Source organism: Astyanax mexicanus, chromosome 9, assembly GCF_023375975.1.
Source record: "Astyanax mexicanus isolate ESR-SI-001 chromosome 9, AstMex3_surface, whole genome shotgun sequence".
Taxonomy (NCBI): domain Eukaryota; kingdom Metazoa; phylum Chordata; class Actinopteri; order Characiformes; family Acestrorhamphidae; genus Astyanax; species Astyanax mexicanus.
Genome location: NC_064416.1, coordinates 4600332 through 4615828, shown reverse-complemented (window position 1 = coordinate 4615828; position 15497 = coordinate 4600332). Strand labels below are relative to the sequence as shown.

The following is a 15497-nucleotide window of genomic DNA, read 5'->3' as shown; positions in this document are numbered from 1 at the left end:
TTTAAATGAAGAGTTTTGGCTGAACGTGTTTGACTGAATAGCTTTTAGTAAAGAGTTTTGACTGACTGTCTGAAGAGTTCTGAATGAAGAGTTCTGGCTGTATATTTCAGGACGGGCTTGTGACTGATCTCTGACCCTTTGCTGAGTGTTGGATGGGTGTCTGTGTGAACTGATCTCTTCATGTTTATTGTTTATTCTCAGTTGATGATGGTCTACGGGCCCCAAACCTGTGAGAACATTGGGTGAGAACAGGACGAACAGCATCGATGTGCCGCACAAACAAAATTCCAGGCAGAACACAATACTGAACAGAGTCAAAGAATCCTCTCAGCCTCCGCAGACGCTGCTCTTATCAATATTCATACATTTCTGTGCTGCGGGGCAGCGACGCCCGTGCTGAAACAGATATCCACTTTATCCAGCGTTATGCAGCGTGGAATCCCCAACGCCCCTCACCACGCTGCCCGGACACTGGCCTTCTTCACCAGAGAGCCACGCCGGACATTGCAGCCTTTGTTCTGGAGCTGCAGAGATGCTGGGATTGTTTCAGAGTGGTCTGCTGAAATCATATTTTATTCAACAGGCCAACCGAGCAACAGAGGATATGGTTCTAGACACACAAATAGTGACGAGTTTTCTGTGAAATAAAACTGTGGAATGATGGAAAGTACCAGTGATGGATAGAGAAGAGTCTATACTGATGTATGTGAGAACGTTTGGCTATATAATTCTAAAGGGCATAAATATAATAAAGGATTCTTTATGGATGAGGCTGGATTATGTCATTCTCAGTGTACAGGGGTTGGACAATGAAACTGAAACACCTGTCATCATTTTAGTGTTGGAGGTTTCATGGCTAAATTGGAGCAGCCTGGTGTTCAATCTTCATTAATTGCACATTATTGCACCAGTAAGAGCAGAGTGTGAAGGTTCAATTAGCAGAGTAAGAGCTTTAACAGTTCTGCTCAAAATATTGCAATGCACACAACATTATGGGTGATATACCAGAGTTCAAAAGAGGATTCAATCAAATTGTTGGAGCACATCTTGCTGGCACATCTGTGACCAAGACAGCAAGTCTTTGTGATGCATCAAGAGCCACGGTATCCAGGGTAATGTCAGCATACCACCAAGAAGGACCAACCACATCCAACAGGATTAACTGTGGACGCTGTAAGAGGAAGCTGTCTGAAAGGGATGTTCGGGTACTAACCCGGATTGTATCCAAAAAACATAAAACCACGGCTGATCAAATCACGCAGAATTCAATGTGCACCTCAACTCTCCTGTTTCCACCAGAACTGTCCGTCACCACAATCAATTATTGTGCTCTAAAACCAGGTGTTTCAGTTTCATTGTCCAACCCCTGTACATTTCTGCATTAATGCTGCATCACAGAAGTGTGCAAACACTTTTTTGTCATACTTACAATTTTTAGATTATCAAAAAACTTAAATATTAGATATCAGACGAAAAATTTACCTGAGTCAATATAAAACTTTTTAAATTATTATTTCATTTTTTAAGGGAAAAAAAAATCCAAACCAATCTAACCCTGTGTGACAAATAAGTGTACTACTAACCCCAACCAGGCCTGATTACTGCCAGACCTGTAGAATCAAGAAATCCCTTATATATAGAACCTGTCTGACAACATGAAGCAGATAAAAGATCTCAAAAAGCAGCACATTATTATTAAACCCCCATCTGAAGGAAACCTTCAAAAACAGATGAGAAAACAAAGTTATTGATCATCTATCAGTCTGGAAAAGGTTATAAATCATTTCTAAAGCTTTGAGACTCCAGAGAACCACAGTGATTCACTATTATTCACTAATGGAGAAAAAACACGGAACACTGGTGAACCTTCCCAGGAGTGACCGGCCGACCGACCAAAATTACTCCAAAAGGGCATGAAGAACTCATCCAGGAGATCCCAAAAGAACCCAGAACAATATTTAAAGAACTGCAGGACCTCACTAAAGCCTCAGTTAAGATCAGTGTTAATGATTCAATAATAAGAAAGAGACTGGGTGAAAATGGTCTCCATGGGAGAATTCCAAGATAAAAAACACTGCTGACCAAAAACACCACAACCACCCGTCTCACATTTACCAACTAACATCTTGATGATCTCCAAACTAACACATGATTTCAGTAAAAGATCATCAAACTGAACGTAAAACATGGTGGTGGTAGTGTGATGGACTTGCTGTAATAGATGGAACCAGGAAGTCTGCTGTTTACCAGACAATCCTGAAGGAGAATCAGAGAACAAGAACAGTTGTCCTCTCTCAGGGTTTCGGCAGCTAATGGTGGCAAGCTGCATAACTAGGATTCGAACCAGCGATCTCCTGATCATAATGTCATCTTCTTTGTCTGATGGACAACTAGGCGCCACATTCTTACTGATATGTGATGAGAATGAATTTCTTATTAATTTGGATTCAATTCATAATTCAAATTCATTCATTAAATTAAATCATACTGAATTAAAGCCCAGTTTTCACAGAATAATTTCTTATTGGGGAGAGAATAATTGGGACACACTCAATTATTACACACTAGGGGTCTGCCAAATCATATCGTATGCATTAATATCAGCATCATTTTTTTAATATGGTGAACGATATTATACCCTGAAACATAGTGCCATATCATCCACCCTTAATTATCACAAAAAAAATAAATAAAAAAAAACAAACTGTTCTTATTTCTGATTATATACAGTATCTACTAGAGACAGAGTATATCTGTCCAGTATCATTTATTTTACTTTAATCCTGGATATATGGAGATATTTGGAGAGCATGATTAATATTATTAGTATCATGACATTCTGGATCATTGATTCTGTTACAAATCTGATCAAATTATTATTATTATTTTTTTTTTTCAGTTAGGGGTGCATGTGCCATATCATATCGTATGTGGTAATCAAATTTAATTTTTATTTTGTTGCAGTAGTGTATTCTTGATATATTTTTTCTTAATTCAGTGTTATTTTAAAGCCATATCGCTCACACACACAGCATTATCCGCACGTGTAATCCTATTGTCTGCACGGTTCCGTTAAAATAAGGGAAAACTGATAAGGCCGATAGTTCGGCTTCCTCAAACACCAGGCCAGAGATTCAGTCCCTCAGCTCTGAGCGTAAAATCATTACTCATTAACCAGCCCACCCACTGCAGGAACGAGAGAAATGTGTGAAGAAAGAAAGCTCAAGGTGACCCAGGCTGACTCACACTGAGATTACAACACCTGAACACCTGAGATACCTGGATAGAACAGTAAGCAGAACTGTAGTTTGGACCAAACAAAAAAAAAAACCTGTAAAGAAAGTGGAAATCAGAAGTTTTTGTCACCTGAAAAACACTAAACTAAACAAGAACCAAAGAACTACTCAGTCACAGTTACTGTACTCTGTATTACTGATACAGCACAACTTATCTTCACTCTAGCACACGCCTCCTCCGACACATGTTCACCTCTTTTTGAGCTGCTGATGATGCAGCATTACCAAGTAGCATCACAGCGCTAACGCTCGGAGGAAAGCGCAGCGACTCGGTTCTTATACATCAGCTCACAGACGCAGCCTTGTGCTGATCCACATCACCCTAGGAGTGATGAGGGGAAAGAGAGAGCGCCATCTACTGTACCCACCCAGAGAGAGCAAGACCAACTGCGCTCTCTCGGGGCTCTGGCAGCTGATGGTAAGCTGCATGAACAGGATTCGAACCAGTAAAGACTTATCTTTTAAAACTAACACTTCTCTCTTATAGGGTTTAAATATTATGGAAGCTTGATGTATCTATCTGAATCTAGTCTCTGTAAACAAGCTCTGGATATTTTTAGGGATGCACAGATGTGGATATTCTGAGCCGATGCTGATATATGACATTACATGTGCATATATAGTGGTATTAAAGATTTTTTAGCTTTTGATTATTTTAAATTAAACTTACATTTTTTAGATTAACAAACAAATTTAATATCAGGTAAATATACCCAAGTGATCATTGTAATTATTAAAGGAAAGAAAATCTATCCAAACCAATCTAGCCCTGTGTAAAAAGTGTTTTACCCCTAAATCTAATAACTTGGTTGTGTCACTTTTGGCGCAAAAAAAAAAAAAACGCAATCAAGCTTTACTGATAACTGATAATGGGTCCCTCATCTCTGTGGAGGAATTTAGTTCCACTCTTCTTTACAGAATTACAGTTTTAATTCAGACACATTGGAGGATTTTCCAGCATAAACGTCCTGTTTAAGATCATCTACATCATCTCAATCAGACTTTAACTAGACCCTCCTAAACCTTCATTTATTTATTTATTTTAATTCATTTAGAGGTGGAACTTGTTTGTGTGCTTTGAGTCATTGTCCTGCTGCAGAACCCAAGTACTCCTGAGCTTGAGGTCACTAAGGAACAGATGGACGGAACTGATTCTCCTTTAGGATTTTCTGATAAACAGCAGAATTCCTGCTTCCATCTGTTACAGCAAGTTATCCAGCAGCCCCAGACCATCACACACACACACTACCACCACCATGTTTTACGCTTTACGTTCAGTATGATGCTCTTTTTTCGGAAATGGTGTGTTTTATAGTACAGTCTCTTTCTTATTACTGAATTATTAACACTGATCTTAACTGAAGCGAGTGAGATCCTGCAGTTCTTTAAATATTGTTCTGGGTTCTTTTGGGATCTCCTGGATGAGTTCTTCATGCCCTTTTGGAGTAATTTTGTTCGGTTGGCCGGTCACTCCTGGGAAGGTTCACCAGTGTTCCGTGTTTTTTCTCCATTAGTGAATAATAGTGAATCACTGTGGTTCTCTGGAGTCCCAAAGCTTTAGAAATGATTTATAACCTTTTCCAGACTGATAGATGATCAATAACTTTGTTTTCTCATCTGTTTTTGAAGGTTTTCTTCAGATGGGGGTTTAATAATAATGTGCTGCTTTTTGATATCTTTTATCTGCTTCATGTTGTCAGACAGATTCTATTTAAGTGATTTCTTGATTGTACAGGTCTGGCAGTAATCCCCTAATGAAATAAATCAAGTTTGTTTTTCTGATCTGAAAAAGTAAGTATATTTTTTTCAAGGCACTGTATATATTTTACATTTTAATTCATTTTTAACAGCACAACTTCCTCTTAACTTTCCTTCCTGGATTTGTTCCTAGAGTGCTTACACAAAGAATTGTTTACTGACACTAGAAAGCTGAAGGACAATAACTGTAAGCGCAGCTTTATTAAACACGTGAGCTGCCACTGATACTGTATTACATTGCCTATGTAAATATTTGCAGATCCAGGTTTTGCGGCTGGATTGAATCATTGATTGGTTAATAATAAGGACGAGTCGGACTCCAGCGTTTCATTTAGTAGGAAATTTATTTTCACATATCAGAAAATAGTTGCAGTTTGTAACACAGCTACAGTTGAAAAGCCAAAAAAATAAAAATAAAGAAACCTTAATCTGATGCGTATCTGAGTCAGAGTAGTAATGTGTGTAAAACGTTCAGATTTGTCTGAATTATCTTCTACGGTACAGAAATGTAAGAATCGTAAGAAATGATACACCGTAAAGTATTATATAATGTGCATTTCTCGTATAAATTTATAGGGCTTCTCTTCTTTTCTTTTTCTCTTTTTTTTCATCGAAAAACAGCATGAAACGTTTTTATTATTATTATTATTATTAACAACCATGATATTTCCTTCTGTGAAAAATACAGCTATTGCGATATAGTGTACGCTTTGAGGGAAAAACGGTATAAAAACAGTATTTTTTTCCTCAGAAAAAAAATAGTTACAGTAAATGCTTTCTGATTTTTTTTTTTTTTTATTATTACAACAAATGATCACAAAAGCAGTATTAGAATGGCACCAACTCCATCCGTGTAACTCGACGTTTTGTCGTGACAAAAGGAGTTTTAAAAGCACAATAGTTAAGTATCCTGTATTACGTCAAATTCATCCCGGTGTGATTTACTTGACCGATGAGCTCTCTTTACAAAAATGTACAGTATTTTATATATATGTATATATACGTTCCATTGTAAAAAAAAATGGATGTTATACATATATTTATATATATATATATAAATATATATATTTATACAATAATCACCACCTCTCTCTCTCTCTCTCTTTTTTATTTCTTAACACGCCTACATTCGCATCGTTCTCTTAAAAAATTAAACTAATAATAACAATAATATTAATAGTGTTTTAAAACCCAAGGCAAGGCGAGAGACTCTGTACCACGTGAACCACCCCCTGGTCCATCTTAACGTCTGTAGAAGGTCGACTGAAGGTCGTACAGGTTTAGAGAAAGCTCATCTCTATGCCTCTATAAGCATCATCTCTATACCATCTTGGCCAACTACGGTTATATATATTTATACTGTATTTATTTATATAAAAGAAGAACTTCAAAAGCATGATCTGTAAAAAAAGACCATGGTTACAATCCATCGTCTCTGTGGTTCTGAGAGCAGATATAATGTTAGATATATATATATATATATATATATATATATATATATATATACGCTACGACGCCACGTTCCCACTTTACGCAGCTTTTTCTCACAGCACCGCCGGGTGAGAAGGGGGGAGGGGGGGGGGGACGTCCAGCATGATCAGCTCCACAACCCAGAACCCAGTTTCCAGAACCCATTCAGAACCCAGAATCCAGTCCTCCATCCATCAGTCCGTCTGCAGACGATGGTCCACTGGCAGGGTTACAGGCAGGCCTGCTGTACCTGTGTTAGAAGCTCCCCAAAGCGGTCGAACAGCCCCTCCAGCCACGCCCGGTTCCCCATGCACTTCTGCACCGTCTCCTCCTGACCCAGGTCCACACCTCGCGAGCGCAACAGCGCAATCTGAAACACACAAAACACACAACAACATCAGAACAAGATTCGAGATTGAGAAAATGCAGAGGTGTGTAAAGCTGTCATCTACGCAAAAGGTATAAAATATAAAACATAGAGCGTGCAGAGTGGTCCAGCGGTCTAAAGCGCTGATCATGCAGCTTTGCCATCAAGCTGCCGGCGCTCAGAGGGAGCAAAATTGGCCCTGCTCCCTCTGGGTGGGTACAGTAGATGGCACTCTCTCCCCACAGGGCGTCTGTGAGCTGATGTATCAGAACCGAGTCGCTGCGCTTTCCTCCGAGCGCGCTATGATTCTACTCGGTAATGCTGCATCAGCAGCAGCTCGAAAAGAAGCGGTGGCTGACTTCACATGTATCGGAGAAAGCGTGTGTTAATCTTCAAAAAATTGTAAATAAAATTTATAAAAAAAAAACAAAAAAAATTATATATATATATATATATATATATATATATATATATATATATATATATATATATATATATACACACATAAAACATATTCTGGTTTGTTTAACTTATTTTTGTTTACTAAATAATTCCATATGTTTCCTTCATAGTTTGGATGACTTTAATATTAATCTACAATACAGAACATTGTAAAATAATACTGGTACTACAGCTGGGCGATATGGCCCAAAAAAAAAATCTTTGATTAAAAAAAAAATAATCCGATTTTCGATTTAAATCGATTTTTTTCCCCAACTAAAATCTCCTAAAAGTCGCTAAATGATGTCATCACCTAATTTGCATAATACATGTTTTTGAAGCTATAAAGGATTAACATTGTGAGAGAGAAAAAAGTGAGTAAAAAAACACTCTAAATATGTTAGAAATGATAAAATCAACTTCTGTTGCTTTTTAAATAGGCTCAAAATCACGTCTCAAAATAACTTTATTTTTATGTAAATTACATAAATCAGTTTTTTGCCGTGTTGTTAAATGTTATTATAAGAGCAGTTTTTTTATTTTATTAATAAAACTGGTACTGTAGAAGATGATGACAGGATGTAGTCAGGACTGTAGTTTGGGTTTTAAAGTGTGTGAAAAAGCAATTCAATAAGAAAACCACAAACTTTTAATGTTCCATAAATTACCAGTAGATGTAAATGTGTGCACAAAGTAGAAACATCTGAAGCACCTACAGCTCTGGAAAAAATGAAGAGAGCATTTCAGTTTCTGAATCAGTTGAATGATTTTCTGATTCTGCTATTTATAGGTTTATGTTTGAGTAAAATGAAAAAACTCAAGCAGTTCAGTTTGGTTTGATGGCTTGATCTTCCTCTTGATTATATTCCAGAGGTTTTCAATTTGGTAAAATAAAAAAAACTTATCATTTTAAGTGCTCTCTTATTTTTATTCAGAGCTGTATTAATCATGAATGTTACTACCTAAGGGGATGTCTTGGGAATGCCCACACCTGTATAAGTGGTGAGGTGTATTCTTGTAAGTAGGGATGCTCGATATTTGGAAAAACTGATATCCCAATATACTTTTTTTCTGCGTTTAGCAGGCCAGTATCTGTCTCTGCTGAGACGCACAAAAGCACCGCGCTGTTAAGATATGAACGTGCCAAGGTCAGAGCTCACCTGCCTCTTAAAGGGAATGTCAACTAGCGTACTGATTGGTTTATATTTAATGTTACGCCCAAAATTAACCACACCCATGATTAATTAAGAGAATTAGTACATGACTGGCACATTTTGAGCTGCGCAAGGGGTATTTTTTGCGCCCTCACCATACCAAAGACACACCAACAGGCCCCTAAATCCAGCTGCATGATGTGCAATTGGCAAAAGTATTGCACCTGGGAATCCTATTGTACTGGCAATACTTCTGTACAGGGACTAGACAGGCAGTGTGTTACACACACACACACAAACACACACGCACACTTACGGAAAACAAGCCTTGTTCAAGGAAACAGTTTTCTCAACTGTGAATTTACACTGAAAACAAGGATTTCTTTTTATGCAACTTTCATTATAATGTGCATTCAATATTTGTGCTGGGAGGGAACAGGTTTACACACACACACACACCTAATTCTGTAAGTCTTTCTAAAACATAAATTCTGTCTGGAAGGATTTCTCTACTAATCTCACATCTCACACTTAAAGTGGCGATATGCCGTTTTTACTGTTTATTTATTTATTAATACCTGGAAAAACTCTGAGATATGTTTTATATAAACAATACATATTAATACAATCTACTTCACATGTTCGCCTCAGTTGTTTCCAGTAAAAGCTGCTGTATTAACAGTGCCTGGAAGCAGATCTGTTACACATACAGTGAAATGACTTTATTTATATGTCTTGGTCCTCCCAAGGTTTCTTCCTCCTCCTGCAGCTCTGAGGGAGTTTTTCCTTGCCTCCGCGCTCACTGGGGGTTCTGTATTCTGTATTTTCTATGTTTAATGTTTTGCCTGATTCTTTGTCCTGTAATCATGTTTCTGTAAAGCTGCTTTGTGCCAACACCAGCTGTAAAAAGCGCTATACAAATAAATTTGATTTGATTTGATTTATTCTGAAGCTGAACTGAATCTGAAATGAGGAATTCCCGGGAATTTTCTCTGAAGTTTCCAGCCGGAGCTTTATTACAAACTTTATATTAAGGTATTAAGGTGCAGTAAAGCCACTCCACTGAAGTACAGAGTTATAAGGGTGAGTTTTCAGTGAAGTTTCTCCAGCTCTAAGGCTGGAGCAGCATTAGCATTACCCGCTAACCACAGCGCTATGAGCTAGCTCTTTCACCATTCAGATGTGAGCATTATCAGCTTGTAGCCTGCTGCAAACCCCCGACTAGCACTGCTGGAGCAGCATTAGCATTACTCGCTGCTGTTCAGAGGTAAGTATATCGAACTGTAGCCTGCTGCTAACCCCCCCAATCATTAGCATTATCTGCTAACTGAGTGTTAGCCCTTTCGGCATTCAGAGGTGAGTATATTGGACTGTAGTCTGCATGATTACCGTGTTAAAACAAGCTATGTGGGACAAACCGCTAGCTAATATCACTCTGGCTTACTGGAACATCTGGAAAACTAAACTTACTGTAATTAAACAGAAGCACTTTACTCAAAATTTTTACCCAAATAAACAGTTTTTAGGAGATTCACACCCAGCACTCATTTGAGTTTGTAATAAAAAAAAAACATTTCCTTTCAGTTTTGTTTACCCAGCTTAGCTGTACTTAACTTAGTTGATAAAAGGCAGAATGGATCCATGCTTTCATGTTGTTGACGCCAAATTCTGACCCTACCATCCGAATAACACAGCAGAAATCATCAGAGACTCATCAGAGCAGGTAACGTTTTTCTTCTACAATCTTCTATTGCCTTCTATTGGTGATTCTGTGTGAATTGTAGCCTCAGTTTCCTGTTCTGAGCTGCAGGAGCTGCACCGGGTGTGGTCTTGGTCTTCTGCTGCTGTAGCTCATCATCCGCCTCAAGGTTGGACGTGTTGTGTTGATGTTCAGAGATGCTCTTCTTTTGCAGACCTCAGTTGTAACGAGTGGTTATTTGAGGTACTGTTGTCGTTCTATCAGCTGGAATCAGTCTGGTCGTTCTTCTCTGACCTCTGACCTCTGACATCAACAAGGCATTTGCGCTCCTCAGAACTGAACTGCAGTTAACTGGATATTTTCCCAGATTTTTTCAGTTCATTCTCTGTAAAACTCTAGAGATGGTTGTGGGTGAAAATCCCAGTAGATCAGCAGTTTCTGAAACACTAAGATCAGCCCGTCTGACACCAACAACCAACCGCGCCACGTTAAAAATCACTTAAATCACCTTTCTTCTCCATTCTGATGCTCTGATGGTTTGAACTGCAGTAGATCCTCTTGGCCATCAATCAAACAATCAATCGACCTTTATTTTGACTGGGATGTACATTGCGGGCAACCCTCATTTTCAATGTAGCCGAGCATTTACAGAAACAGGGATTGACATGACAGTGAAAATAATAGTTAAATTTAATTAATTTAAAATAACAGTAAATAAAATATAAAAATATATTAAAATATATATATATATATATATATATATATAATTATAATAAAGCTTGGTTTAATTGATAAAAAATGAAGATCAAAAGAAAATAAGAAAATAAGATACAACAAAAAATAGTTAAAATTAGCTAAAACTAACTTTTACATAATACAATAAAAATACAAATAAATAAATGAACTAAAAAAATAATAATAATAATAGCAATAATAATAATAAAAATAATAGTACTAATAATAAAAGAAAATCAAGATTAAAAAAAGCAATAATACAAAACTATATATATATATATATATATATATATATATATATATATATATATATATATATATATATATATATATATAAAATAATAATAATAAATAAGAAAACAAAAAAAGGAAAAAAAAAAAACTAAAAGAAGAACTAAAAAAAATAAATAAAAGTTAAGATGTCTACATACCTAAATGCATTGAGTTGCTGCCATGTGATTGGCCGATTCGACATTTGCATTAATGAGCAGTTGGACAGGTACCTAAGTTGTACCTAATTAAGTGGCCGGTGAGTGTATATTACTGTAACACTGAACACAGTCTAAGCTGGGTTCTCCTGGCGTGTGCTGGAGGATAACAGGGCCTCCAGTTGCGTCAGTGCTGATAGTGGTAGAAGCAGCAGAAGTCTAAACAAAGTGCCCTCACTGATCAACTGCCAGGGGGCAACTTATAAACACACAAAGACAGATACGAGACAACACACGTCCCGTATGAGTTATACAGTATACAGTACAGTCCCGGGCATGTGTCTGGGGGGCCTATATTTAGGTTACAGAGACATGCATTTATTTTAACAGTAAATCTTTAAAAGTAAATATATTATTTTAAATACCAATGTTTAATTTTAGATTCTTAGTTTAGTTTCTTATTTTCACTACGTTCAGGGTTCACACACTTCTTAAATGAAAATGATATAAATTTCCATGATTATTTCATGACTTTTCCATGCCTTCAAGACAAGTTTTCATGACCATACATTTTTTAAAACAGTGCAAACATGGACAAAAAACCCCAAAAAAACAAAAATCAACTAAAACTACAATCGAAATTGATTTTAGTAGGCATAAAATTAATCTGACAAACATTGTTTAATAGTAAAATGTGTGTTAAATCCTGAGAGCTCCACTGTTTAAGAGCTAAATTACTGAACAACTCTAAGCTGACGTATTTGTTAGTTTAAAATAGATTTTGTAGACCACATTTTTTAATTTTTCCAAAACTTATCCAGGCCTGTAAATTGTCAGTCAGTCATTATCAACCGCTTTATCCATTAAGGGTCGCGGGGGTGCTGGAGCCTATCCCAGCCGGCATCGGGTAGAAGGCAGGATACACCCTGGACAGGCCGCCAATCCATCGCAGGGCAGACAGACACAGACAGACAAACAGACACATGCACTCACACACTCACACCTATGGGGCAATTTGTATCTGACATCCAATCAGCCTAACGTGCCGTCTTTGGACTGTGGGAGGAAACCGGAGCACCCGGAGGAAACCCACGCAGACACGGGGAGAACGTGCAAACTCCACACAGAAAGACCCGGGTCGCCCCAGCCGGGAATCGAACCCAGGCCGTCTTGCTGTGAGGCGGAAGTGCTACCCACTGCGCCACCGTGCCGCCGGCCTGCAAATTGCTATTTTCAAATTAGCAGAAATACACCATATTCTTTTTATAATGTATAAGACATGCACATTTAGCAAACATGTTGAAGTATTAAGTGACAAATTAACTGAAATCAACTAAATCAAAAATAAAATGATTTATATTATTAAAATAGCATAGACATATTATACCTCTTTTTAAACAAGTTAGAATATGTCTATGTTCTATACAAAAAGTTCTTTACACTAAATCACTCTCACATAAACATAAAGATAAAGAGATCTCACCAGCTCTATTCTTACCAGTTTCAGTCCCTTTCAGAATAAGCCGTTTAAGGGCTCTGTCACTTTTATGCAAATAAGCAAAAGTGTCAAGCTGAGCGTTTACCACACGTTTCAAGCTAATTCATGCTTAACAGCAATAGAAGAACAAAACTTTATTATTATTTGAAAGTTCATACATCTCCCTCATCTGCTGACTCGCCACGGACAGTAGGTACAGATCCCTCCCTCAGACGAAGTCTGCTGGCTAATCCTGCTGTGTACTGTCTGAGGTTCTCAACCAGCTCTTTAGTTTATAAAACTCTTTTATAGTTTATAGGGGCAGTCATGAGCATGCAAAAGGTGAATTTTGTATAATACGTCCCCTTTAAGTGTAGCCCTAGTTTTAGCCCTAATTCTAACAAATGTAAATTAAAATAATTTGTGGTAAAGGGATAATTTGTTGATTCTGTAAACACGCACACACGCACGCACACACACACACTGTATCTCACCTCCTCCATACACATGAGATATGTATGGTACTTGTAGTGCTGCAGTGAGTGATAGAGAGAGAACCACTGAGTCTTCTGCTGCTCCACTGTGTACTCCTACAGAGAGAGAGAGAGAGAAATAATAATCATTATTATTATTATTCCTTATTATTACACACGTATAAAGTCTCCACACACTTATTTTCCTTTTCTTGTAAATTAACATTAATAATAATAATAAGTGGTAATGCTGTAATAACTCTTTTGTTGTAATTGTATCCATGTATGTAATCTATCTTTTATTTTTTATGTTTTCTGTTATATGCTTCGGGAATAATGTTGCTTATTACATTCATACCAATAAAGTACTGTTGAAATGAACTTAGAGGGAGACAGAGAGACAGAGAAAGAGACAAGCTATGTTAATGTATATATTTTTTATATTTATTGTTTTTTTTTTTTTACCTTTTTTAATTATTAACTACTTGTTTTATTGCTTCGGCAAAAGTTGTTAATTGTAATTCATGCCAATAAAGCTATTTTAAATAGAAAATTGAGAGAGAGAAAGAGAGAGATAGTGATAAAAATAGAGAGAGATCAAGAGAGACAGAGAGAGATAGATAGATAGAGAGAGTGAGAAAGAGAGAGTGAGTGAGTGAGAAAGATACAGAGAGAGAGCAAGAGAGAGAGAGAGATAAAGAAAGAGAAATAGAGTGGGAGACAGAAACAGACACAAAGATAGACAAAAAGTGAGAGACAAAGAGAAAGAGAGAAAGACAAATAGAGAAAAAAGAAAGAAAGAAAGAAAGAAAGAAAAAGAAAGAAAGTGGGAGACAAAGAGATAGAGACAGGCAGCTTGAAAGAAATAGAGATAAAGAGAGAGATAGAGAGAAAGAAAGAGAGAATAGAAAGAGACAGAGAAAAAGAAAGAAAGAAAGAAAGAAAGAGAGTCTTGACTTTCTTATTCTATGTAATAGATTTGTGCACCCTCTAGTGGTCAGACGTGTGTTCTACAGTTCTCCTGTTCTAATCCGGACTGGTACAGGTATAAACTCACCAGCGGTAGTTTAATGGGGGATTTAGAAGGCTTCATTGTCTTCTTATTGTAGGCTTTCCCACTCAGTCGCACTTTAAAAGTGGGCGTCTCTCCATCTGTCTTCAGTTCAGTGACTACAGACAGCTCGGGAAAGATGTCTAATGCGTTCTGTGAAAGGATAAATAAGGAAGATCTGGGTAAGGCATGAGAAATGGTACAAGAAATTTCATCTTAACATTATCTCAACCTGTATCTGTCTGTAAAATGAATGTAAGTGGCAGCATTGCAGTAAAATAAATATCCTACAGGACACTTAGAGAAGCTGCCTGTTTTCTCTCTACTTCACTTAATAATTCCAGATCAGTAACAGGAATCAACCCAAATTTTGCAGGTTTAAAATCTAGACAAACATAAAGAAACTAAAGGTTTGGAGGAAATGAGCTGTTTGATTTGTATTCAGGAAAATATTGATTTTAAAATTAATTTTAGGAAAGAGATGATTTTATGATTGTATTCATCATATTGTGACATTAGCAGATTTACTTAATTTTTTCTATATATTTTCTATTACAATTTTAATTATGCTTTTCAGTAATGTTCCTTATCAAACATTAAAGCTTTTTATATAATGCTTGAATAGAAATCCCTAAAGATTTAGTGGTGTAATGTCAGGCAGACAATTTACAAAAATCCTGGCCTGTTTAGGGGGTTAACAAACTCAATGTAGCTCCTCACTTCATTAGTGAATTCTGAGGGCCATGCCATTTAAAACAAGGCACTGAGAGTTTACCTATTCGTTTCAACTTATTGTGGCTTCATTTTAAGGTGGCAGCTCCCGGGGAACTACTTTGAGCTTGTTAACCCTTTGAACTCTAGGCTGTTTTGGTGTGATTTTTCTCCATTTTTGTTTTCAGTGCCTCTTTCAGGTCTTATAACACAGTAATTATATCAGACAGACACATGCCCTGATCTCTTTTACTCCAGAAGACATACGGCTGCTCAAAAATATCATCATTTAAAATGTACAAGGAAGCAGAATTGTTACATTTTCCTGGAACTGATCAGGTTTTGGTCAAAAGTTTTCCAAACGCCTGTTTTTTTTTTTTTTTACTTAATTTTAAATGTATAGACTTTAAATATATTTGATATCTTTTCAAAAATGT

At 36.9% G+C, this 15497-nt stretch overlaps 1 protein-coding gene across 1 annotated transcript in view; it reads right to left on the bottom strand.

Moving 5' to 3' along the window:
* Window positions 1–5379: 5379 nt before the first annotated feature.
* qser1 (glutamine and serine rich 1) overlaps window positions 5380–15497 on the bottom strand; it is a 36039-nt gene continuing 25921 nt past the window's right edge. The window contains exons 11-13 of the mRNA XM_022666017.2: window positions 14356–14502; window positions 13320–13415; window positions 5380–6894 (exon numbers count right to left, since the gene is read on the bottom strand). Coding sequence (XP_022521738.2) covers window positions 6754–6894; window positions 13320–13415; window positions 14356–14502 — 384 coding nt within the window. The 3' untranslated portion in view covers window positions 5380–6753. The remainder of the gene's footprint in view (window positions 6895–13319; window positions 13416–14355; window positions 14503–15497) is intronic.